The sequence below is a fragment of the Oncorhynchus mykiss genome, chromosome 4 (assembly GCF_057628025.1).
Source record: "Oncorhynchus mykiss isolate SJ-2025 chromosome 4, ASM5762802v1, whole genome shotgun sequence".
NCBI classification, from domain to species: domain Eukaryota; kingdom Metazoa; phylum Chordata; class Actinopteri; order Salmoniformes; family Salmonidae; genus Oncorhynchus; species Oncorhynchus mykiss.
The window spans coordinates 8333442-8360000 of record NC_143025.1 but is presented as its reverse complement, the minus strand read 5'-3'; the positions used below and the strand labels follow the sequence as shown (position 1 = coordinate 8360000).

At 41.5% G+C, this 26559-nt stretch overlaps 2 protein-coding genes across 3 annotated transcripts in view; both read left to right on the top strand.

Moving 5' to 3' along the window:
- LOC110521221 (centrosomal protein of 152 kDa) overlaps positions 1-2744 on the top strand; it is a 45937-nt gene extending 43193 nt beyond the window's left edge. For both annotated transcript variants that reach the window (XM_090231048.1, XM_090231047.1), the window contains exon 30: positions 938-2744. In XM_090231048.1, the coding sequence (XP_090087174.1) occupies positions 938-1905 (968 nt within the window). In that variant the 3' untranslated portion in view covers positions 1906-2744. The remainder of the gene's footprint in view (positions 1-937) is intronic.
- A 3085-nt stretch (positions 2745-5829) lies between these two features.
- Positions 5830-25312, top strand: LOC110521219 (long-chain fatty acid transport protein 2). Its single transcript, XM_036968926.2, has 10 exons — positions 5830-6671; positions 10594-10803; positions 12075-12233; positions 12876-13000; positions 15344-15538; positions 15703-15793; positions 16393-16591; positions 16807-16904; positions 19887-20017; positions 24651-25312. The coding sequence occupies exons 1-10, from the start codon at positions 6194-6196 to the stop codon at positions 24825-24827; spliced, it is 1863 nt and encodes a 620-aa protein (XP_036824821.2). The 5' UTR covers positions 5830-6193; the 3' UTR covers positions 24828-25312.
- Positions 25313-26559: the final 1247 nt, after the last annotated feature.

The following is a 26559-nucleotide window of genomic DNA, read 5'->3' as shown; positions in this document are numbered from 1 at the left end:
ATATCTCTATATATATATATCTCTATATCTCTATATCTCTCTATATATATATATATCTATATCTCTATATATATATATATATATCTCTATATCTCTATATATATATATATCTCTCTATATATATATATATATCTCTATATCTCTCTCTATATATATATATCTCTCTATATATATATATATCTCTCTATATATATATATATATCTCTATATATATATATATATATATATCTCTATATCTCTATATCTCTCTCTATATATATATATATATCTCTATATCTCTATATATATATATATATATCTCTATATCTCTATATATATATATCTCTATATCTCTATATATATATATCTCTATCTCTATATATATATATATATATATATATATATATATATATATCTCTCTATATATATATATATATCTCTATATCTCTCTCTATATATATATCTCTATATATATATATATATATATATATATCTCTCTATATATATATATATCTCTATATATATATATATATCTCTATATCTCTCTCTATATATATATCTCTATATATATATATATATATATATCTCTCTATATATATATATCTATATATATATATATATCTCTATATCTCTATATATATATATATATATATATCTCTATATATATATATCTCTATATATATATATATATATATATATATATATATATATATATATCTCTATATCTCTATATATATATATATATATATATATATATATCTCTATATCTCTATATATATATATATCTCTCTATATATATATATATCTCTATATATATATATATATATCTCTATATCTCTATATATATCTATATCTCTATATATATATATATATATATATATATATATATATATATCTATCTATCTATCTATATATAAAAAAAAGATTGATTGTTCCAAATGATCTCTTGTATCAACAGGCTCGTCATCAAAGACAGAGGCCGCTACTGACAACCATCCAGGCAACGCGTCAGGTTCTCCTAATAAAACCCCATGTCCAGCTAGCCACTTCCCTGAGATCACCATGTCCTGTGGTGATGAGGGGAGGATCCTGAAGGCCAAGAGGTCCTCTGAGCCTGACTCCAAAACCACGTCAGCTGCAGCCAACACCACCTGGAATACTAGGCCTGTGAGTAAACCCACCCACCTGAACCTCCTGACCAATGGAAAGGAGAAAGGAGCCCCTGCAAACTTGCTTAGGAAACCCCATGTCTCTCCGGGACTCTTCCTCTCACTTCCTCCTCACAAATCCTCTCATCAAATTGGTCAAACCTCCCTCGACTGTTACCGCGGTGATTTTACTAACGTTACTCTGAGGACCCAGACCAGCAGGGAGCTGTACCTGCAGGGGGCGGAGTCGGGGAGATCAGACGATGACAACTTCCTGTGTCACCGTAGTAACACTAAACCCTTCCTGGTCCAGGAGGAGCTTCCCGTTAGAGATGAAGGAGGATCGAGTGATTGGAGTTTGTCCAGTAATGGGTCCCAAGATGGCCGCCACGTCCCCGCAGTTTCCTCTCACCCAGGCGGAAAAATGGAAACTGTGAAACCGTTCCCTTTGCGTGGACCTTCTTCAGCTGATGACCACACCACTGACAACTCTGACGTGACAGTTTACAAAGACTTTGTCCATGTTCAGTCTTGCGCCAAAGCCTCGACTTTCCCCAGTGTCCCGCCTCAGACCAAAGCTTTAACTCAGTCTGTCCCCAGTATGAAGACTGGTAGTAGTAGATCAAGCTACAGAGAGCCTGTCCCTGGCTCTGAGGGGGACTGGCAGAATCAGAACCAGTTCCAGAACCGGCTGTGTTCTAAGAGTCTGTTCTCTGAGCTGAAGCGGAGTCAACAGCAGGACGGTGGTTTTGACGGTCCATTCTCTCATCGACAATAAGAGCGAACAGTCCAAAGACTCTGCATGACACTGTTCTTAGAAAAGGGAGGAAATGGAGCTAGTGGAGATTGAATTGTCTTGAAGTCTTGAATTGTAGTATTTTGGTTCAATTTTACATTTACATTAATATTTGAGTCATTTAGCAGACGCTCTGATCCAGAGAGACTTTTACAGGAGAAGTTAGGTTTAAGTGACTCGCTCAAGAGCACATCGACAGATTTTTCACCTCGTCGGCTCGGCGATTCGAACGATCTTAACCGCTAGGCTACCAACCGCCCCACGTGATATGATGTGGGAAATGACTGAGGTCATCGTTACGCCGGGGTCATCGTTACGCCGAGGTCATCATTACGCCGGGGTCATCATTAGGATCATCATTACGGTGCGGCCATCATTACGCCGCGGTAATTCTAAATTGCCACAAACGTGTACAAGTAAACCTTGTGTTCATGTGTGTTAGGACCAATAGCTGTCTTAGGTTGTGGTGTGCAGTGAATGTGCCTTCCAGAACGGATGAATACGTAGTAGGATACAAGCCTTGTGTGATCTGGCTTCGCTCTAGTCAATGATTTCCACGTTTCTAAAATGTTACACTTCTTCTGTCTGTGTGTCTTGTGTTCTTTTAATGGATTTTTATCTGTACTGAAGGATTTTTTTTATTTTAGTTTTTCTAAATTAAACTATTTTTTATATCAAGGTTGTGAGATATGCTGTGCATGTAACAAAATACAGTTCTTTATAATATAAATGATGTTGCTTTAATGTAATTTATAATAACTTTTCGTTTAGATCTTACTGATGTGGACTGTAATAAAAAGGGTTCTATTAACTCGTCAACAGTTCAAAGTCTCTATTTCCCAGAAAAAAATGCCAATGAAAGACATATTGCACATCCTAGTGTCTTCGACATTCCACCTCCCGGGGGGGGGGGGGGGGGGTACAGGTGTGCCTTGTTAAAAGTTCATTTGTGGAATTTCTTTCCTTAATGCTTTTGAGCCAATCAGTTGTGTTTGTGATAAAGTAGTAGGGGGGGGGGGGGGGGGGGTGTTTATACAGAAGACTATTTGGTAAAAGACCAAGTCCATAATATGGCAAGAACAGCTCAAATAAGCAAAGAGAAACAACAGTCCATCATTACTTTAAGACATGGAGGTCAGTCAATATGGAACATTTCAAGAACTTCTAAAGTTTCTAAACCATCCAGCACTATGATGAAACCGGCTCTCATGAGGACCACCACAGGAAAGGAAGACCCAGAGTTAAAATCAAATCAAATCAAATTTTATTTGTCACATACACATGGTTAGCAGATGTTAATGCGAGTGTAGCGACATGCTTGTGCTTCTAGTTCCGACGATGCAGTAATAACCAACAAGTAATCTAACTAACAATTCCAAAACTACTGTCTTGTACACAGTGTAAGGGGATAAAGAATATGTACATAAGGATATATGAATGAGTGATGTACAGAGCAGCATAGGCAAGATACAGTAGATGGTATCGAGTACAGTATATACATATGAGATGAGAATGTAAACAGTGGCATAGTTAAAGTGGCTAGTGATACATGTATTACATAAGGATACAGTCGATGATATAGAGTACAGTATATACGTATGCATATGAGATGAATAATGTAGGGTAAGTAACATTATATAAGGTAGCATTGTTTAAAGTGGCTAGTGATATATTTACATCATTTCCCATCAATTCCCATTATTAAAGTGGCTGGAGTTGAGTCAGTGTCAGTGTGTTGGCAGCAGCCACTCAATGTTAGTGTTGGCTGCAGCCACTCAATGTTAGTGGTGGCTGTTTAACAGTCTGATGGCCTTGAGATAGAAGCTGTTTTTCAGTCTCTCGGTCCCAGCTTTGATGCACCTGTACTGACCTCGCCTTCTGGATGATAGCGGGGTGAACAGGCAGTGGCTCGGGTGGTTGATGTCCTTGATGATCTTTATGGCCTTCCTGTGACATCGGGTGGTGTAGGTGTCCTGGAGGGCAGGTAGTTTGCCCCCGGTGATGCGTTGTGCAGACCTCACTACCCTCTGGAGAGCCTTACGGTTGAGGGCGGAGCAGTTGCCGTACCAGGCGGTGATACAGCCCGCCAGGATTCTCTCGATTGTGCATCTGTAGAAGTTTGTGAGTGCTTTTGGTGACAAGCCGAATTTCTTCAGCCTCCTGAGGTTGAAGAGGCGCTGCTGCGCCTTCTTCACAATGCTGTCTGTGTGAGTGGAACAATTCAGTTTGTCTGTGATGTGTATGCCGAGGAACTTAACTTGCTACCCTCTCCACTACTGTTCCATCGATGTGGATAGGGGGGTGTTCCCTCTGCTGTTTTCTTAAGTCCACAATCATCTCCTTAGTTTTGTTGACGTTGAGTGTGAGGTTATTTTCCTGACACCACACTCCGAGGGCCCTCACCTCCTCCCTGTAGGCCGTCTCGTCGTTGTTGGTAATCAAGCCTACCACTGTTGTGTCGTCCGCAAACTTGATGATTGAGTTGGAGGCGTGCGTGGCCACGCAGTCGTGGGTGAACAGGGAGTACAGGAGAGGGCTCAGAACGCACCCTTGTGGGGCCCCAGTGTTGAGGATCAGCGGGGAGGAGATGTTGTTGCCTACCCTCACCCCGCCCAGTTGCACAGGGCGGGGTCGAGACCCAGGGTCTCGAGCTTGATGACGAGCTTGGAGGGTACTATGGTGTTGAATGCCGAGCTGTAGTCAATGAACAGCATTCTCACATAGGTATTCCTCTTGTCCAGATGGGTTAGGGCAGTGTGCAGTGTGGTTGAGATTGCATCGTCTGTGGACCTATTTGGGCGGTAAGCAAATTGGAGTGGGTCTAGGGTGTCAGGTAGGGTGGAGGTGATATGGTCCTTGACTAGTCTCTCAAAGCACTTCATGATGACGGAAGTGAGTCGTTTAGCTCAGTTACCTTCGCTTTCTTGGGAACAGGAACAATGGTGGCCCTCTTGAAGCATGTGGGAACAGCAGACTGGTATAGGGATTGATTGAATGTTGAATACTATGTTCCTCTACTGTCTACTGAATCAGGATCTACTATGCTGCTCTACTGTCTACTGAATCAGGATCTACTATGCTGCTCTACTGTCTACTGAATCAGGATCTACTATGCTGCTCTACTGTCTACTGAATCAGGATCTACTATGCTGCTCTACTGTCTACTGAATCAAGCTCTACTATATTCCTCTACTGAATCAGGCTCTACTATGTTCCTCTACTGTCTACTGAATAAGGCTCTACTATGTTCCTCTACTGTCTACTGAATCAGGCTCTACTATGCTACTCTACTGAATCAGGCTCTACTATGTACTGAATCGGGCTCTACTATGTTCATATACTGTCTACTGAATCAGGCTCTACTATGCTACTCTACTATCTGCTGAATCAGGCTCTATCTACTGAATCAGGTTCTACTATGCTACTATATTGAATCAGGCTCTACTATGCTACTCTACTATCTGCTGAATCAGGCTCTACTAGGCTATTTTACTGTCTACTGAATCAGGCTCTACTATGTTCCTATACTGTCTACTGAATCAGGTTCTACTATGCTGCTCTACTGAATCAGGCTCTACTATGCTACTCTACTGTCTATTGAATCAGGCTCTACTATGCTACTCTACTATCTGCTGAATCAGGCTCTACTATGTTCCTCTACTGTCTACTGAATCAGGCTCTACTGTGTACCTCTACTGTCTACTGAATCAGGCTCTACTAGGCTACTTTACTGTCTACAACAACATCTGTACACATGGCACAATGAATATTAGCTCACAACTCCAGCGTTCTTTTCACAAGGGTCTTTCATAAGTTTTATCCAATCAGTGCCGAACTACTGGTTGGGTGATGTGCCCGCCCACTAGGCTCGCTCAAAGGTTGTTGCAGGGCATTGGTTGCCATATTCTTTCTGTATTGAATGACGTTTGTAAATGGTATTTCCAGCTGCTTGCCAGTAACAGACGATTATCAACTGTTTATTTTAATTTGAGCCATATGTACATAATTCATGATCATATCAGAGATCTTTTTTTTCATGTGAAATATCAGTTAAATGTTCAATAAACTCAATCTGGCAACCCACAGGGGGAGGAATTAGGGAGAACATGTACACCGCCCACTGCACTAGGGGCTGCTTGTTATGCGAGGTCGGGATTTCGGATTGAACTTTGCCACCCATTTGTTACTTTATAACGTTCCGTTTTTTGGAGGTAGTCCTACAACCTTCTAATTCTCAGCGGCACAGGCGTCTGTAACCCGCAGCTTCAAGATGTACATTTGGCTTACGATCATAGCCGGGTTGGCTGTTTTGCCCTTTCTTCTGAAAACGTTATTCGATCCATACTTTGGCCAAGACTGTTTATATATCTTCAGAGCAATCAAACTTGGAATCAGGCTGCAAAAATACAAAAAGAAAAATCCTTTCTATAGCATTTTGGACTGCTTTTTGGACACGGTGAAGAAACAACCGAATAAAACGTTTATGCATTTTGAGGGGACATCCCATTCTTACATCGAGGTGGATAAGCAGAGTAACAAGGTTGCCAGAGCATTGAAGACTCACGCTAATCTAAAAGAGGGGGACACGGTAGCTCTCTTTATGGGGAACGAACCCTCTTACGCGTGGATTTGGCTGGGCCTGGCCAAACTGGGCTGTGCAACCGCTCTGCTAAACTTCAACATACGGTCAAAATCTCTGCTACACTGTTTCTCATGCTGTGGGGCCAAAGTGATCATCGCGGCGGCAGGTAAGGATTCCACTATGTTCATCAGTTTCAATGTAGGACTTTTATTTTGAAGGCGACCCTACTAATTCCACTGTTTGCTCACGCTAATGTTGTTCACGACACACGCGTAGGTAAAGGATAGGGTCGGTTTGTCACTAGTAACCACGGCCACAAAGCCATAATTATGGCTAAACTCCGCATATTCCTACAATTTCTCTTATTAAAAATATGATTTGAAACCTAACCTTACCACACTTAACCTTATGACTAACCTTCAATTAAGACCAAAAAAACATATAGCCAATTTTGACTTTAGGGCTGAGGTAACTAGTGAAACCCTTAAAGTTGGGGTGCATGTGTTTCTAGACTACTAGGCACTAACTAGTCTAGGGGTAGGCCTACGGTATATATTTCAAAAACCCTAAACGGCAATCATTATACTAGTGTGTTCCATTAGTAAGACCGACTCTCACTGTAAACTACTTGAAATCAGAAATGTGTTCGCCATAGTAGTGCCCGGGTCAGCTGCTTGTTCACCCACAACCGCTCGCAGTAGCGGTAGCTAATAACCCATCCACAACCGCCTGACTAAATGAGATAAAGTGAAAATCTGAGGCCTTTAACCACTAATATAGAAAATGTGCTTTAGGCGAGCGATTTATTTTTTTTGCAAGTTGTGCATGATTTTTTTTCTTTCTGTCTGACTATATATGTTTCTGTTTGTAATTTCCGACATTTGTTTAGGCTATTTGTTAGTCAACTTCTATTCTGTCATTGTACAGTATGTTGCCATAGATTAAATAAACCCTTGCTCACCAGATTAATAGAAGGAAAACTGTAATCTAACTGACATCGGTAAAATGTTCTGTCAACTTTCGCGGAGTTTCGGGACTGGGGAGATTTTTCAAAGTGACATACATTTGACCGGTTGTAAGGAAATATAAAGCTTTGAAAAAACGACCCAACATGTTTCTGATACATTTTCAGTTCGGCTTGGATGTATATTTTATGTGGTTTAAAATACTGCTTTGAAAGATCGCACCTCTACTACAGACAGTATCTGAGCGTTTATATTCTCCAGATGCTGAAATAAATCAGATTTCCCCACTCCTGTTCCTTAGTAAACATTTATTACGTTTGATGTATAATTTTACTACAAGAAATGTTTAATTCTGCAGGAGTTCATATTAAGGCTATGTGAGAGGTTACAGACATTCAGGAAGTGTCCAAGATGTCAGATTCCATTTAACCCATCTGAACAGTAGGCTACAGTTCACTTGAACAAACCCATCTCGTGACTGTCGAATTTGTATAGTGCCTCACAATCTTCACACATACCATAGCAGGTACTGCTATCTTCTTCTTTTACCCGTTAACCAAATCAACTCTCCATTTCTCAGCATTTCCCTTATTGAATTAAACTCCGATATTGTCTTTTTTGCCTCCCACATGTTGAAGTAAACTTTTCTGCCCGTTCTCAAAGGCAATTGGCGTGTAGACTATTTGCCCGACTTTTAGTTAGGGAGTGGTCAAAATGTACACATTTTTTTTTACCCAGAGGAAAATGGGGGAGGGTCGTCATTTTTCAATTTCAGTTAGTTGGGAGGGTTTAGTATTTTAACATTTCGTGCAGGGGGAGAATCATGTAATTTGTAATTGATTAACACACTTAGCACAATGGTAAATCTAAACGCTGGCTATAGGTTTGGGGGTGTGTCTAATGCTTTTTTATCTTTTCACTGGGGCTCCCGAGTGGCGCAGTGGTCTAAATGCACTGCATCTCAGTGCAAGAGGCGTCACTACAGCCCCTGTTTTGATTCCAGGCTGTATCACATCCGAACGTTTTTGGGAGTCCCATAGGGCGGCGCACAATTGGCCCAGCGTCGCCCGGTTTTGGCCGGGGTAGGCGTCATTGTAAATAAGAATTTGTTCTTAACTGACTTGCCTAGTTAAATACATTTTATTTTTATTTTTATCCGGAGCAGTGCTGGCTGTGGCGTGAAAGGGCTGGGTTGTACCTGTGTCGTGGCTTGGTCCCGCACTGGCCAATCAGAACGTGTTCCGTGATTTAAATATGTGGTTGTTTCAAGTTGTGTATTTTATGTATTGCATTGGAATCAACTCCAACGTTTGTCCGCTATAGTTTGTTAAACGGCTTACAGAAACGAAATGACAAAACGTAGACCCATCCCATCTTTGCTAAATATGTTAACATGAACCAGTTTGCAGTCAACATTATTCCAAGTAATTGGATTTAATTTGGAAATATGTACATAGAATTAGCACGGATATAATTGACCGTATTATGAAGCGGTAGAGGAGGAGATGGACAGCGCATGGGTGCTGAAAGTTGGCTAAATCTAGGAGTCCTAAAGATGAAAAGTCTTAATTTGACTTTAAGCTACTAACAACAAGTAGTTTTGTGTTGGAACCAATTTCTTCATATTCAAGCAATAAGACCGAGGCCTATTTGTTTGACAGACAAAATTATAGTCTCTATCCATATATTTTTCAGCCAATTCCTTCAGTCACCATGTACTCCTTAAATGTCCCGGTGTCAGTGAGTGAAGGGCTTGGTATGTTAAGTTAAAACCAGGACTAGAAACTAGCTATAAAATGGAAAGACGTGACTCTGATATCTTAGGTTTGTGTCTATGACAGGGCTGCGCTACAACCCATAGCGGAGGACACAAAACATGTACTGCGTGGGAAGTAATGTGTGATTCTGTCACTATCAATTGATGTTAAACATTTCAACAGGCTATTAAACAGCTCACTAACTCTAAATCAGTCAGAAGCAAGCCAGGTAGCCTAGGAAGAAGGAACGAAAACACATTATTTGGGTTATATTGTTGATGTTATTAGTATATTATCGTTATTGTTGTTAATATTATTATTATTATAATTATTATCATTGTTATTACGTTATTATTATAATTATTATTATTGTTGTTATTATTATTATTATTATTATTATTATTATTTTAAGAAATAAATTGTGAAGCATTTGAGACACGCTACAGTCTGGCAGGAGCGCTCAGGATTTCAACAGCACAACAACATGCCTATACATTTCAAATTTAGGCTGTATAATTTTTTTTATTTTTTAAAGAATGACTTAAAATGACATAATAATGAATTCACCTTTAGAAACACATGTTTGGCCAGTCTTTGGTTTGAGGATCATGCGGTGAGCTATGCATGCCTAGGTTTGGCCAGTCTATTAGGAATGTATAAGGAATGTATTCTATTGGAATGTTTAATACTGTATTTTATAAGCAATGTATTCTACTAGGAATGTAACATAAGCCCTCATTTGGCACGTTGCTCAAGGTTGATCTTCTGAGGGGCTGACAGCAAGACATAGAATGTTCTGGTATGTAGTGTAGAAACCCCAGGCATTTCTCAATGGAGGACCTGAACATAATTACTAATAATTTGTAGACTGCAAGTTGACTGGAAGAAGCCCAAATATATATTTGACTAAAACATTATTTCAAACCTTGCTTACATCTGATCATATTTATCTCTCTATTATCAAAGGAAATATATTGCAACAGATTTCCAAAAATTAAAATCACTTGAAGCTGATTTGCTGGTATTTTTAGTATTTTATGTCCAAAAAAAAACATCTCAGAAAACTTGGGGGGCCAAATAAAATCACCTCCAGGGCACCAGGTGGGGAACCTGGTCTAAGGAGTCGAGAGTAACATCGCCTGCCTGTCTCTCTCTCTCTCTCTCTATCTCTCTCTACATGTGTGTCTCCCTCTGTCTGTCTCTCCCTGCCTGTCTCTCTCTCTCTGTCTCTCTCTACATGTGTGTCTCCCTCTGTCTGTCTCTCCCTGCCTGTCTCTCTCTCTCTGTCTCTCTCTACATGTGTGTCTCCCTCTGTCTGTCTCTCCCTGTCTGTCTCTCTCCCTCTCTCCTTCCCTGTATCCTACAGAGCTGAAAGAGGCAGTGGAGGAGGTTCTCCCTACACTAAAACAGCAGGGTATCTCTGTGTACCTCTTGTCAGAGGAGTGCAGTGTAGAAGGCATCAACCCCCTCTCAGAACATATCACCCAGGCCTCAGACACTCCCCTGTCAGCTGACCTCAGGGCCAACATCACCAGCAAGAGCCCTGCGCTCTACATCTACACCTCAGGAACCACTGGTAAGAACCTCAGTCCTCCTCTACACCTCAGGAACCACTGGTAAGAACCATGGTCCTCCTTTACACCCCAGTCCTCCACTACACCTCAGGAACCACTGGTAAGAACCTCAGTCCTCCTCTACACCTCAGGAACCACTGGTAAGAACCTCAGTCCTCCACTACACCTCAGGACCCACTGGTAAGAACCCCAGTCCTCCACTACACCTCAGGAACCACTGGTAAGAACCCCAGTCCTCCTCCTACACCTCAGGACCCACTGGTAAGAACCCCAGTCCTCCACTACACCTCAGGGACCACTGGTAAGAACCTCAGTCCTCCTCTACACCTCAGGGACCGCTGGTAAGAACCTCAGTCCTCCTCTACACCTCAGGACCCATGGTAAGAACCCCAGTCCTCCACTACACCTCAGGAACCACTGGTAAGAACCCCAGTCCTCCTCTACACCTCAGGAACCACTGGTAAGAACCTCAGTCCTCTACACCTCAGGAACCACTGGTAAGAACCTCAGTCCTCCTCTACACCTCAGGACCTACTGGTAAGAACCACAGTCCTCCACTACACCTCAGTCCTCCTCTACACCTCAGTCCTCCTCTACACCTCAGTCCTCCTCTACACCTCAGTCCTCTTCTACACCTCAGTCCTCTTCTACACCTCAGTCCTCTTCTACACCTCAGTCCTCCTCTACACCTCAGTCCTCCTCTACACCTCAGTCCTCCTCTACACCTCAGTCCTCTTCTACACCTCAGTCCACTTCTACACCTCAGGAACCACTGGTAAGAACCTCAGTCCTTCTCTACACTTCAGGAACCACTGGTAAGAACCTCAGTCCTCCTCTACACCTCAGTCCTCTTCTACACCTCAGTCCTCCACTACACCTCAGGAACCACTGCTACCACTCCTTCCAGCCCTGGGACTAGGGCAGGAAGAAGCTGTGGATGGTTTCTGGAAAGGGCTCCTAGTCCCCTAATGGATGAATTTGGATGTAGGCACTTCATGTAAATCTGAAATAATTTTTGTTGTTGTTGTTGCTTATACCTATTGAATTGTTTCCTGGGGGTAGGATTTGTTATGAATATGTCATTCAATCCACTGTGTCTATTGTCTATAGATAACCCACTGTCCATAGATAACCCACTGTCCATAGATAACCCACTGTCTATAGATAACCCACTGTTTATAGATAACCCACTGTTTATAGATAACCCACTGTCCTATCTGACTGTAGGTCTACCTATTGTCTATAGATAACCCACTGTCCTATCTGACTGTAGGTCTACCTAAAGCGGCTCTGGTGACCCAGGAGAGGGTGTGGACTGCGTCCTTTATCCAAGCCCTCTCAGGCGTGACGTCCGAGGATGTGTTCTATATCAACCTGCCTCTCTATCACAGCGCAGGCTTCCTCATCGGACTCGCTGGGGCCATCGAGAGGGGTAACGTTATGACTCTTATTTTGAAATGCTAGGAATGAGTTGTCAGATTTGTTTATTTAACGTGTCAATGTGTTTGTATCTGTGTCATACTCTATACATATCAGAGCAGAGTGTATTGCATGATGAACGAAGCCAATCAGAGCAGAGTGTATTGCATGATGAACGAAGCCAATCAGAGCAGAGTGTATTGCATGATGAACGAAGCCAATCAGAGCAGAGTGTATCGCATGATGAACGAAGCCAATCAGAGCAGAGTGTATCGCATGATGAACGAAGCCAATCAGAGCAGAGTGTATTGCATGATGAACGAATCCAATCAGAGCAGAGTGTATTGCATGATGAACGAAGCCAATCAGAGCAGAGTGTATTGCATGATGAAGAAGCCAATCAGAGCAGAGTGTATCGCATGATGAACAAAGCCAATCAGAGCAGAGTGTATTGCATGATGAACGAAGCCATTAGACACATTAGTAGTTTTCACACTCATACATTCCACATAGGAGTTCGACATGTTTCGTGTTGCACAGTGAAAAGAGGACTTTGGTCTACTTTTAAAACATGTCCTAAACAAGATGGTGTAAGTTAATCAGGATATATGATTAAATACCCAATCTGTTACATCATCTGTCTCTTTTATACCAGGCATAACAGTTGTTCTGAGGAGAAAGTTTTCAGCGTCTCAGTTCTGGGAGGACTGTAGGAAACATCATGTAACGGTGATGCAGTACATCGGAGAGACCATGAGATACCTCTGCAACACACCCATGGTAAAGGACACCTCGTCTAGGACACCGATCCTTGTGTGGCTCAGTTGGTAGAGTATGGCGCTTGCAATGCCAGGGTTGTGGGTTCGATTCCCCACTGGGGACCAGTACGAAAATGTTTCCCAACGTGAGAATGAGAAAGGGGTGAATTCGGGAGCAGCATCATGTTGCAACTGCTTTCTGTACAGGGCCGTAGTTGCTTCACTAAATTAGATTTTCTAGTTGACCGACCCTTGATTTACTCTACCGGTCAAAGGTTTTAGAACACCTACTCATTCAAGGGTTTGTCTACTATTTTCTACATTGTAGAATGATAGTGAAGACATTGAACTATGAAATAACACATATGGAATCATGTAGTAACCAAAAAAGTGTTAAACAAATCAAAATATATTTTATATTTGAGATTCTTCAGAGTAGCCACCTTTTGACTTGATGACAGTTTTGCACACTCTTGGCATTCTCTCAACCAGCTTCATAAGGTTGTCACCTGGAATGCATTTCAATTAACAGGTGTGCCTTCTCAAAAGTTAATTTGTGGAATTTATTTCCTTAATGCATTTGAGCCAATCAGTTGTGTTGTGACAAGGTATACAGAAGATAGACCTATTTGGCAAAAGACCAAGTCCATATTATGGCAAGAACAGCTCAAATAAGCAAAGAGAAACGACAGTCCATCATTACTTTAAGACATGAAGATCAGTCAATATGGAACATTTCAATAACTTTGAAAGTTTCTTCAAGTGCAGTCGCAAAAACCATCAAGCGCTATAATGAAACTGGCTCTCATGATAACTGCTACAGGAAAGGAAGACCCAGAGTTACCTCTGCTGCAGAGGATAAGTTCATTAAAGTTACCAGCTTCAGAGTTCAAGTAACAGACACATTTCAACATCAACTGTTCAGAGGAGACTGCGTGAATCAGGCCTTCATGGTCGAATTGCTGCAAATAAACTACTACTAAAGGACACCAATAAGAAGAAGAGACTTGCTTGGGCCAAGAAACATGAGCAATGGACATTAGACTGGTCCTTTGGTCTGGAGTCCAAATTTGAAATTTTTGGTTCCAATTTTTGGTTCCATCTGTGTGGATGGACGGATGATCTCCACATGTGTGGTTCCCATCGTAAAGCATGGAGGAGGAGGTGTTATGGTGTGGGGGTGCTTTGCTGGTGACACTGTCTGCGATTTTATTTATAATTCAAGGCATACTTAACCAGCATGGCTACCATTGCATTCTGCAGCGATACACCATCACATCTGGTTTGGGCTTAGTGGGACTATCATTTGTTTTTCAACAGGACAATGACCCAACACACTTCCAGGCTGTGTAAGGGCTATTTTACCAAGAAGGAGAGTGATGGAGTGCTGCATCAGTGGACTTGGCCTCCACAATCCCCCAACCTCAACCCATTTGAGATGGTTTGGGATGAGTCAGACCGCGGAGTGAAGGAAAAGCAGCCAACAAGTGCTCAGCATATGTGGGAACTCCTTCAAGACTATTGGAAAAGCATTCCAGGTGAAGCTGGTTGAGAGAATGCCAAGCGTGTACAAAGCTGTCATCAAGGCAAAGGGTGGCTACTTTGAAGAATCTCAAATATAAAATACATTTCAATTTGTTTAACACTTTTTATGGTTACTACATGATTCCATATGTGTTATTTCATGGTTTTGATGTCTTCACTATTATTCTACAATGTATAAAATAGTAAAAGAAAGAAAAACCCTTGAATGAGGAGGTGTTTTAAAACTTTTGACTGGTAGTGTACCTGCCAACTGTGAACTGTCTAGCTTTGGACACTCTGTGTGTGTGTTTATAATACGATGTCTATCAAAGCTACTACTGTAGGGCTCCCGAGTGGCACAGCGGTCTAAAGCACTGCATCTCATTAGTTCGATTCCAGGCTGTATCACAACCGGCCGTGATGGAGGCCCACAGGGCGGCGGACAATTGGCCCAGCGTCGTCCGAGTTAGGGTTTGGCCGGAGTAGGCCGTCATTGTACAAAATAATTTGTTCTTAAACTGACTTGCCTCGTTAAATAAAGGTTAAATTAAATAAAAAATAAGAGTGTCTGCTAAAATACACGTTTTTAGTATATGTAGTAACTCCGGCATAATAGTGTACAACTATAGTTTTTATTTTAAAGTTACAGCCACCTTATTGCCTTAGGTCTGTTTAAAAAAACTCAGATGACCCAACAAAGTTACATTTAACTGCTTTTAATTGGAGAAAATATATTGGAAACACTTCACCACCCTGTAATTGTTATTTTCTAACCTCCGACTGTGTGAAAGGATATCCTACTCAATAGACAAATCCATCTCCGTCCCGTTTCTATTTTCAGAAAGACAACGAGAAGGATCATAAGGTGCGTATTGCCATCGGCAACGGGGTCCGTTCAGACATCTGGAGAGAGTTTCTGAATCGTTTTGGAGACGTAGCTGTCAGGGAACTGTACGCTGCCACCGAGGGCAACATCGGCTTCATCAACTACACCAGCAAGATCGGAGTGGTTGGACGAGTCAACTTTCTCCACAGGGTAGGTAGTGATCTGACCTCAACACAATGAAACCAGGATAACCACACGTAGATCACACATGGATTCAAATCACTACCTGATGTGTAAATGATGTGCCGCCCCAACAGATTTTTGTTTTATATATATATATAATTTTTGGGGGGGTAATTGTGTTTCACTTTCAGAGACTGTTCCCCTATACTTTGATCAAATTTGACATTGAGAAGGAGGAACCTGTTAGGAACTCCAAGGGTCTGTGTATCCAAGCAATGAAAGGTACCATTTTTAAAGACATTTTCTGTTGACTTTTACCCCACTGACATAAAATCTGTGAACTGTCTAGCTTTGGACACTCTGTTTGTAATCTGATGTCTATCAAAGTTACTTTAGTTTAAGGCAGACTGTGACATGGATTGGGTCCAAGTCATTGCTTCATATTGTTGACGGTACAAAGTTGAGACAGGGGTGAATTTGGGAGCAGCATCATGTTGCAACTGCTTTCTGTACAGGGCCGTAGTTTCTTCACTAAATTTAGATTTTCTAGTTGACCAACCCTCTGTATTTACTCGCTAACTGTGAACTGTCTAGCTTTGGACACCGTGTGACATGGATTGGGTCCGGTTTTATATTGTTGACAGAACAACATTGGGTAAAGTATGACCCAATGTCGTCTTTGCAATCACACACGGCTCCAGGTTCTTATCAGTCAATAGGGCTGCTTTATGGTCAGTTCTCAGATAACAATGCATACGTTTACATTTACGGGGGGGGGGGGCTGATCCCAGATCAGTGCTCCTTAGTCGCTTGATACATAGTTCTTAAAATAAATATTGGGAGCATCAGCATCATTATCCTCATCTTCCTTTTTTTTTTAGGTGAGGCTGGACTTTTGGTTGGAAAGATAACCAAGAGATCTCCCTTCGTTGGTTACGCTGGTAACGACCAGCAGACAGAGAAGAAGAGACTGAGAGACGTTTTACAGAAAGGTGACCTGTACTTCAACACTGGAGACCTGTTGAGGATCGATGAACAAAACTTTGTTCAGTTTCAGGATCGGGTTGGTGACACTTTCAGGTAGGCAATACGCTTGACAAAATTCCCAGCTTTTCCAGAAATGCCCGTTGGAAAATCTGAAGGAAATATTCTGGAAAACCTGGGAATTTTGGTAAAGGTATCAGAATTTTCCAACCCTACACAGTATGTCACTCAGGGTTCAAATTACACATCTCTTGGGGCTGCCAAACATCTCTTGGGGTTGACCAACATGGAAATGTGTTTTGTTATTTCAGGTGGAAAGGCGAGAATGTTGCTACAACCGAAGTGGCAGATATCCTCACAATGGTGGACTGCATCGAGGAGGCTAATGTATATGGCGTGAAAGTTGAAGGTAAATATTAATCTATATGGTCAGATTTAGATTGTTAGCTACTAAGTTATAGGTTATATGTTGTAAGTAATAACCTATGATAATGTATTATAGGTTATTACTTACATTGTTATAGGTTATTACTTACATTGTTATAGGGTATTACTTACAACATGTATTATAGGGTATTACTCACAACATGTACTATATGGTATTAGTTACAACATGTACTATATGGTATTACTCACAACATGTACTATATTGTATTACTCACAACATGTACTATATGGTATTACTCACAACATGTACTATATGGTATTACTCACAACATGTACTATATGGTATTACTCACAACATGTACTATATGGTATTACTCACAACATGTACTATATGGTATTACTCACAACATGTACTATATGGTATTACTCACAACATGTACTATATGGTATTACTCACAACATGTACTATATGGTATTACTCACAACATATATTATAGGGTATTACTCACAACATGTACTATATGGTATTACTCACAACATGTACTATATGGTATTACTCACAACATGTACTATATGGTATTAGTTACATTATAGGTTATTTTAAGAATTGTGTTTCCTGGCAAACAAATATAGGGCTTACAGTCGTTTTAAATTAATATAGGGCTTACAGTCGTTTTAAATTAATATAGGGCTTACAGTCGTTTTAAATTAATATAGGGCTTACAGTCGTTTTAAATTAATATAGGGCTTAGTCGTTTTAAATTAATATAGGGCTTAGTCGTTTTAAATTAATATAGGGCTTACAGTCGTTTTAAATTAATATCGTTTTAGTTTATTGGGTAGGTATTAATTTAAACAGTAGATTTGGCTTTAGATAAGTTAGCTATTCGCTAGTAGGAGACTACAAAAATAAATCAAATCAACTGCTCATTTGTACTCGTACAACAGGCTGCTCATCCGTACACTCGTACAACAGGCTGCTCATCCGTACACTCGTACAACAGGCTGCTCATCCGTACACTCGTACAACAGGCTGCTCCTCCGTACACTCGTACAACAGGCTGCTCATCCGTACACTCGTACAACAGGCTGCTCATCCGTACACTCGTACAACAGGCTGCTCATCCGTACACTCGTACAACAGGCTGCTCATCCGTACACTCGTACAACAGGCTGCTCATCCGTACACTCGTACAACAGGCTGCTCATCCGTACACTCGTACAACAGACTGCTCATCCGTACACTCGTACAACAGGCTGCTCATCCGTACACTCGTACAACAGGCTGCTCATCCGTACACTCGTACAACAGGCTGCTCATCCGTACACTCGTACAACAGGCTGCTCCTCCATACAATCGTACAACAGGCTGCTCATCCGTACACTCGTACAACAGGCTGCTCATCCGTACACTCGTACAACAGGCTGCTCATCCGTACACTCGTACAACAGGCTGCTCATCCGTACACTCGTACAACAGGCTGCTCATCCGTACACTCGTACAACAGGCTGCTCATCCGTACACTCGTACAACAGGCTGCTCATCCGTACACTCGTACAACAGGCTGCTCATCCGTACACTCGTACAACAGGCTGCTCATCCGTACACTCGTACAACAGGCTGCTCATCCGTACACTCGTACAACAGTTTGCTCATCCGTACATTCGTACAACAGGCTGCTCATCCGTACACTCGTACAACAGGCTGCTCATCCGTACACTCGTACAACAGGCTGCTCATCCGTACACTCGTACAACAGGCTGCTCATCCGCACACTCGTACAACAGGCTGCTCATCCGTACACTCGTACAACAGGCTGCTCATCCGCACACTCGTACAACAGGCTGCTCATCCGTACACTCGTACAATCGGCTGCTCATCCGTACACTCGTACAACAGGCTGCTCATCCATACACTCGTACAACAGGCTGCTCATCCATACACTCGTACAACAGGCTGCTCATCTGTACACTCGTACAATAGACTACTCATCCATACACGTGCAATAGACTACACGTACAATAGACTACTCATCAATACACATACAATAGACTACACGTACAATAGACTACTCATCCATACACACACAATAGACTACACGTACAATAGACTACTCATCCATACACATACAATAGACTACACATACAATAGACTACACGTACAATAGACTACACATACAATATACAACACATACAATAGACCACTCATTCATACACACAATAGACTACACGTACAACAGACTTCACATCCGTACACATACAATAGACTACACATACAATAGACTACACATACAATAGACTACACATACAATAGACTACACATACAATAGACTACACATACAATAGACTACACATACAATATACAACACATACAATAGACTACACATACAATAGACTACACATACAATAGACTACACATACAATAGACTACACATACAATAGACTACACATACAATAGACTACACATACAATAGACTACACATACAATAGACTACACATACAATATACAACACATACAATAGACTTCACATCCGTACACGTACAATAGACTACACATACAATAGACTACACGTACAATAGACTACACATACAATAGACTACACGTACAATAGACTACACGTACAACAGACTTGTCATGACTCTGAATATGCGTCCCAAATGCACCCTATTCCCTGTAGAGAGCACTACTTCTGTCAAGGGCCTATAGGGCTCTGGGTGCCCTACATTGGGTGGCATTTGGTATGTGGGCTTCCGAGCGGCGCAGCGGTCTAAGGCGCTGCATCTCAGTGCTAGAGGCGTCACTTCAGACCATGGTTCGATCCCGGGGCTGTATCACAACCGGCCGTGATTGGGAGGAACCATAGGGCTGGGCACAATTGGCCCAGGTTTGGCCGGGGTAGGCCGTCATTGTAAATAAGAATTTGTTCTTAACTGACTTGCCTAGTTAAATAAAGGTAAAAAAAATAAATAAAAAAAATGTAGGCTGAGTATTGTCTCTCTCCAGGTCACGAGGGGAGGATTGGAATGGCTGCTGTAAAGGTGGAAGAAGGGAAAGAGTTTGACGGCGCTAGCACCTTCAGCCAAGTAGCCAGCTACCTCCCTGCGTACGCAAGACCGCGTTTCATTAGAATACAGGTGAGCTTTTACCCGACATTTCTTTTTAATCATGATTTTAATCCGTGTAACTGTCCAGGTATTTTACTATTGAAATGCTCTTTTAACACCTCTGTCGTTCAAGTTGAAAAAAATCTGTTGTCTTGAAGTATACTGAGCTCTTTAAATATACTTGTATACTGTTTACAGTGCATTCGGGAAAGTATTCAGACCCCTTCACTTTTTCCACATTTTGTTACGTTACAGCCTTATTCTAAAATTGATTAAATTAAACATTTTTTTTATCATCAATCAACACACAATGCCCCATTATGACAAAGCAGGTTTTAGACATTTTTGCAAATGTATAAAAAATAAAAAAAACAATACCTTATTTAAGTATTCAGACCGTTGGCTATGAGACTCGAAATTGAGAGAATGTTCGCCCCAGTATGAGGTCCTGAGTGCTCTGGAGCAGGTTTTGATCAATAATGTTTTGCAGATTTATTAAACATAAAAAACTGAAATATCCCATTTACATAAGTATTCAGACCCTTTACTCAGTACTTTGTTGAAGCACCTTTGGCAGCGATTACAGCCTGGTGTCTTTTTGGGTATGACGCTACAAGCTTGGCACACCTGTATTTGGGGAGTTTCTCCCATTCTTCTCTGCAGATCTTCTCAAGCTCTGTCAGGTTGGATGAGAAACGTCGCTGCACAGCTATGTTCAGGTCTCTCCAGAGATGTTCGATCAGGTTCAAGTCTGGGCTCTGGCTCAGAGACTTGTCCTGAAGCCACTCCTGCGTTGTCTTGGCTGTGTGTATAGGGTCGTTGTCCTGTTGGAAGGTGAAACTTCACCCCAGTCTGAGAACCTGCTCCAGAGCGCTCAGGACTTCTTCAAGGATCTCTGTACTTTGCTCCGTTCATCTTTCCCTTGATCCTGAATAGTCTCCCAGTCCCTGATGCTGAAAAACATCCCCACAGCATGATGCTGCCACCACAATGCTTCACTGTAGGGATAGTGCCAGGTTTCCTCGGCATTCAGGCCAAAGAGTTCAATCTCGGTTTCATCAGACCAGAGAATCTTGTTTCTCATACTCAGAGAGTCCTTTAGGTACATTTTAAGTCGGAAGTTTACATACACCTTTCGCCAAATATATTTAAACTCAGTTTTTCACAATTCCTGACCTTTAATCCTAGTAAATATTCCCTGTCTTAGGTCAGTTAGGATCACCACTTTAATTTAGGAGTGTGAAATGTCAGAACAATAGTAGAGTGATTTATTTCAGCTTTTATTTCTTTCATCGCATTCCCAGATGGTCAGAAGTTCACATACACTCAATTAGTATTGCCTTTAAATTGTTTAATTTGGGTCAAACGTTTCAGGTAGCTTTCCACAAGCTTCCCACAATAAATTGGGTAACTTTTGGCCCATTCCTCCTGACAGAGCTGGTGTAACTGAGTCAGGTTTGTAGGCCTCCTTGCTCGCATACTTTTTTCAGTTCTGCCCACAATTTTTCTATGGAATTGAGGTCAGGGCTTTGTGATGGCCACTCCAATACCTTGACTTTGTTGTCCTTAAGCCATTTTGCCACAACTTTGGAAGTATGCTTGGGGTCATTGTCCATTTGGAAGACCTATTTGCGACCAAGCTTAAACTTTCTGACTGATGTCTTGATGTTGCTTCAATATATCCACATAATTCTCCTCCCTCATGATGCCATCTATTTTGTGAAGTGCACCAGTCCCTCCTGCAGCAAAGCACCCCACAACATGATGCTGCCACCCCTGTGCTTCACGGTTGGGATGGTGTTCTTCAGCTTGCAAGCATCCCCCTTTTTCCTCCAAATATAACGATGGTCATTATGGCAAAACAGTTCTATTTTTGTTTCATCAGACCAGAGGACATTTCTCCAAAAAGTACGATCTTTGTCCCCATGTGCAGTTGCAAACCGTAGTCTTGCTTTTTTTTAATGGCGGTTTTGGGGCAGTGGCTTCTTCCTTGATGAGCGGCCTTTCAGGTTATGTCGATTTCTGGACAGCACTTTGAGATATCAGCTGATGCAAGAAGGGCTTTATAAATACATTTGATTTGATTGGATATAGGACTCATTTTACTGTGGATATAGATACTTTTGTACCCATTTCCTCCAGCATCTTCACAAGGTCCTTTGCTGTTGTTCTGGGATTGATTTGCACTTTTCACACCAAGGTACGTTCATCTCTAGGAGACAGAACGCGTCTCCTTCCTGAGCGGTATGGCTGCTGTGTGGTCCCATATTGTTTGTACAGATGAACGTGGTACCTTCAGGAAATTGCTCCCAAGGATGAACCAGACTTGTGGTCTACAATTTATTTACTGAGGTCTTGGCTGATTTCTTATGATTTTACCATGATGTCAAGCAAAGAGGCACTGAGTTTGAAGGTAGGCTTTGAAATACATCCACAGGTACACCTCCAATTAACTCAAATTATGTCAATTAGCCTATCAGAAGCTTCTAAAGCCATGACATAATTTTCTGGAATTTTCCAAGCTGTTTAAAAGCACAGTCAACTTAGTGTATGTAAACTTCTGACCCACTGGAATTGTGATACAGTGAATTATAAGTGAAATCTGTCTGTAAACAATTGTTGGAAAAATGACTTGTGTCATGCACAAAGTAGATGTCCTAACCGACTTGCCAAAACTATAGTTTGTTAACAAGAAATATGTGGAGTGTTTTAAAAACGAGTTTTAATGACTCCAACTGTACCTTTTGGCAAACTCTAAGCAGGCTTTCATGTGCCTTTCACTGAGGAGTGGCTTCCATCTGGCGACTCTACCATAAAGACCTGATTGATGGAGTGCTGCAGAGATGGTTGTCCTACTGAAAGGTTCTCCCATCTCCACAGAGGAACTCTGGGGCATTGGACACCACCCTGACCAAGGCCCTCCTCCCCCGATGGCCGGGCGGCCAGCTCTAGGAAAAGTCTCGGTTGTTCCAAACCTCCATTTACATAAATATTCACACTTGAGTCAATAGTTGTTAGAAGCACCTCTGCCAAAGATGCTTCTAACATTCATTGACTCAAGGGTGTGAATATTTGTGTAAATGAGATACGTATTTGTAATAAGTTTGGAACCATCAATACTTCCTAGAGCTGGCATTGGTCAGGGAGGTGACCTGGAACCCGATGTTCCCTCTGCCAGAGCTCCAGCTTCCTCTGTGGAGATGGGAGAACCTTCAAACACTCAATATTAGGAACATGTACTTAATGTTTGTACACTCTGTGTGTGTGTTTAAACGTCCTCACACTATCTGCGTTTATTTTCAGCAAACTTGTGTAAATATGTGTATGAACATAACAAGATTCAACAACAGACATAAACTGAACAAGTTCCACAGACATGGAATAATGTGTCCCTGAACAAAGGGTGGGGGGGGGGGGGGGGTCAAAATCAAAAGTTAGTCAGTATCTGGTGTGGCCACCAGCTGCATTTAGTACTGCAGTGCATCTCCTCCTCATGGACTGTACTCGATTTGCCAGCTCTTGCTGTGAGATGTTCCCAGATATTTCTGGGGGGAATGGCCCTAGCCCTATCCAATAGGTCCCAGACGTGCTCAATGGGATTGAGATCCAGGCACAGACAGATTGAGCAGTATGGCTGGTGGCATTGTCATGCTGGGGGGTCATGTCAGGATGAGTCTGCAGGAAGGGTACCACATGAGGGAGGAGGATGTCTTCCCTGTAACATACAGTGTTGAGATTGCTTGCAATGACAACAAGCTCAGTCCGATGATGCTGTGACACACTGCCCCAGACTATGACGGACCTTCCACCTCCAAATCGATCCCGCTCCAGAGTACAGGCCTCTGTGTAACTCCCATTTCTTCGACGATAAACGTGAATCCGACCATCACCCCTGGTGAGACAAAACAGCGACTCGTCAGTGAAGAGCACTTTTTGCCAGTCCTGTCTGATTCAGCGATGGTGGGTTGGTGCCCAGAGGCAACGTTGTTGCCAGTGATGTCTGGTGAGAACCTGCCTTACAACAGGCCTACGGCGGACAGTCTGAGCACTGATGGAGTGATTGTGCATTCCTGGTGTAACTCGGGCAGTTGCTGTTGCCATCCTGTACCTGTCCCGCAGGTGTGATGTTCGGATGTACCGATCCTGTGCAGGTTTTGTTACACGTGGTCTGCCACTGCGAGGACGATCAGCTGTCTGTCCTGTCCCCCTGTAGCGCTGTCTTAGGCGTCACACAGTACAGACATTACAATTTATTGCCCTGGCCACATCTGTAGTCCTCATGCCTCCTTGCAGCATGCCTAATGCACGTTCACGTAGATGAGTAGGGATCTTGGGCATCTTTATTTTGGTGTTTTTCAGAGTCAGTAGAAAGGCCTCTTTAGTGTCTTAAGTTTTCATAACTGTGACCTTAATTGCCTCTCGTCTGTAAGCTGTTTGTGTCTTAACGACCGTTCCACAGGTGCATGTTCATTAATTGTTTATGGTTCATTGAACAAGCATGGGAAACAGTGTTTACACCCTTTACAATGATCTGTGAAGTTATTTGGATTTTTACTAATTATCTTTGAAAGACAGGGTCCTGAAAAAGGTCCCGTTTTTTTTTTGTTGCTGAGTTTATATTCTTAAAATAATCTTAAATGTATTCTTATGTATAACACTTAAGACCTCCTTCGAGATGACGGGAACATTTAAGATGAAGAAAGTGACGTTGGTGGAAGAGGGCTTCAACCCAGCTGTGGTCCAAGATCCTCTGTACTTCCTAGATCCAGCTAAGAAAACATACGTACCGCTCACCGAAGAGATATACTCCTCCATAAACACCAGAGAAATTAAGTTATAAAATAATCACGGTAGCTAATTAATGGACAAAATCTGCATTAATTATTAAATGTCTAATGTTTAGACCTGGTTTCAAATACTATTGGATTATTTCATATATATATGTTTTCTCTTTGCATTGTGCTTGCCTGGGTTAACGGACCAATAGAATCATCCTAAAACTGCAAACCCCGCCCGGCATTTGAAATGATTTCCAATAGTATTTGGAGCAAAAAGGTCTGCTGTTAACAGATGACACGGGGGAATAATATGGTATAATGATCCTGTAGACTAACCCATTGTCTTTGTCTACTAATCTCAGGGAATAGATTTGAATTATTTTTTGTAACAAACCTGATCATGTTTAAAAGGATATATTGTTTACAGTTATACAGTATATTGTAGAGGGTACTAGCATCTGAAGGTGCTTGAAAACAAACTTGATATTTTGATATAGTATATTGATTGTACTTTTTGAATAGTTAATAAAACTTCTATGAACCCAAATCATTTCCTTGTCTTCTTCCTATACTAGATTGTGGACGACACTATAAACCGGTTTAATTATATTAGGGCGCTATAAACCGGTTTAATTATATTAGGGCACTATAAACTGGTTTAATTATATTAGGGCACTATAAACCGGTTTAATTATATTAGGGCACTATAAACTGGTTTAATTATATTAGGGCACTATAAACCGGTTTAATTATATTAGGGCACTATAAACCGGTTTAATTATATTAGGGCACTATAAACCGGTTTAATTATATTAGGGCACTATTCAATCCATATCGCAGAAGTTCAGTGTTACTGAAATTTTAAGGCAATGTTCCTGTTCTCGTGTCTTTTGGCTATGCCGGATTAAGTGATATGACATGCTATTCTATAAAATAATTTCTCCGTAATTAACTAGAGAGTCGGGGCACCACAATATAATATTTATAGAGCTGTTATCTTCCGAATAAACTCTTAAAAGCCTAGTAATATTTTACATCAATAGCAGTCAATATTAATCGTCACCTTAATTCAGTCTCATCTGAAAGTTGTAAATTCTTGGTTATCGGCACGAACCCTGGCTAATAAGTTGAATCAGCAATACAAAATTAGGTATTTAGTAAATAAATAATTAAACCCAACTAATCACACATACACATAATTAATCATAACTTGATTAGAAATGACGTCATAAAGGAAAACGTCCCTGGCGGGCGGAAAAGATATGACAGCTTGTTACACAAAAGAAAAGGGTCTGGTTTGAGTGAAAGAGCGGGAAGACTGAGGAACAAAGGGCGAAGCTGTGCTATCATAAATACAGTATCTTATGCATTCTAAATTACCGCCCATTTGGAAATGGAAAATGCAATAAACATTTACTCTTGAGCTGCGCTTCGGTAGGTTGGTGGTAGATGGAAGGCCGTGTTGCCGAACCTAGTCCTTTGAAGAATAACTCTGTAAATTGAAAACGTTGTAGTAACGTCGTTGTGTGGTAGACGGGATACTCTAAGTTCCTTCCTAACCTGCGTTTGCAGCTGATGTTGCTAACTCAACGGCTAGGAGGTATCACTTCTGTGGTGAATAAGAGTTCAAAGTTCATACCATTCGCAAACAAAGCTCACGCTGATGTTGGCTTCGTTCTGTAGTTATTATCTGAACCATTCTGACATCGGACCGTCGTCCTCACATCCTCGGAACAGGCTATATATAGGAAAAGGGAAGGCGTGTTTGAAAAGTTTTATAGCCCATGTCCCTTC

Excerpts from the sequence above, each read along its gene's own strand:
- LOC110521219 (XM_036968926.2), top strand. The coding sequence starts at position 6,194 with ATGTACATTTGGCTTACGATCATAGCCGGGTTGGCTGTTTTGCCCTTT. Across the intron at positions 10,804-12,074 it reads CTACACCTCAGGAACCACTG|GTCTACCTAAAGCGGCTCTG; the intron begins GTAAGAACCTCA and ends ATCTGACTGTAG. Across the intron at positions 13,001-15,343 it reads ACCTCTGCAACACACCCATG|AAAGACAACGAGAAGGATCA; the intron begins GTAAAGGACACC and ends TTCTATTTTCAG.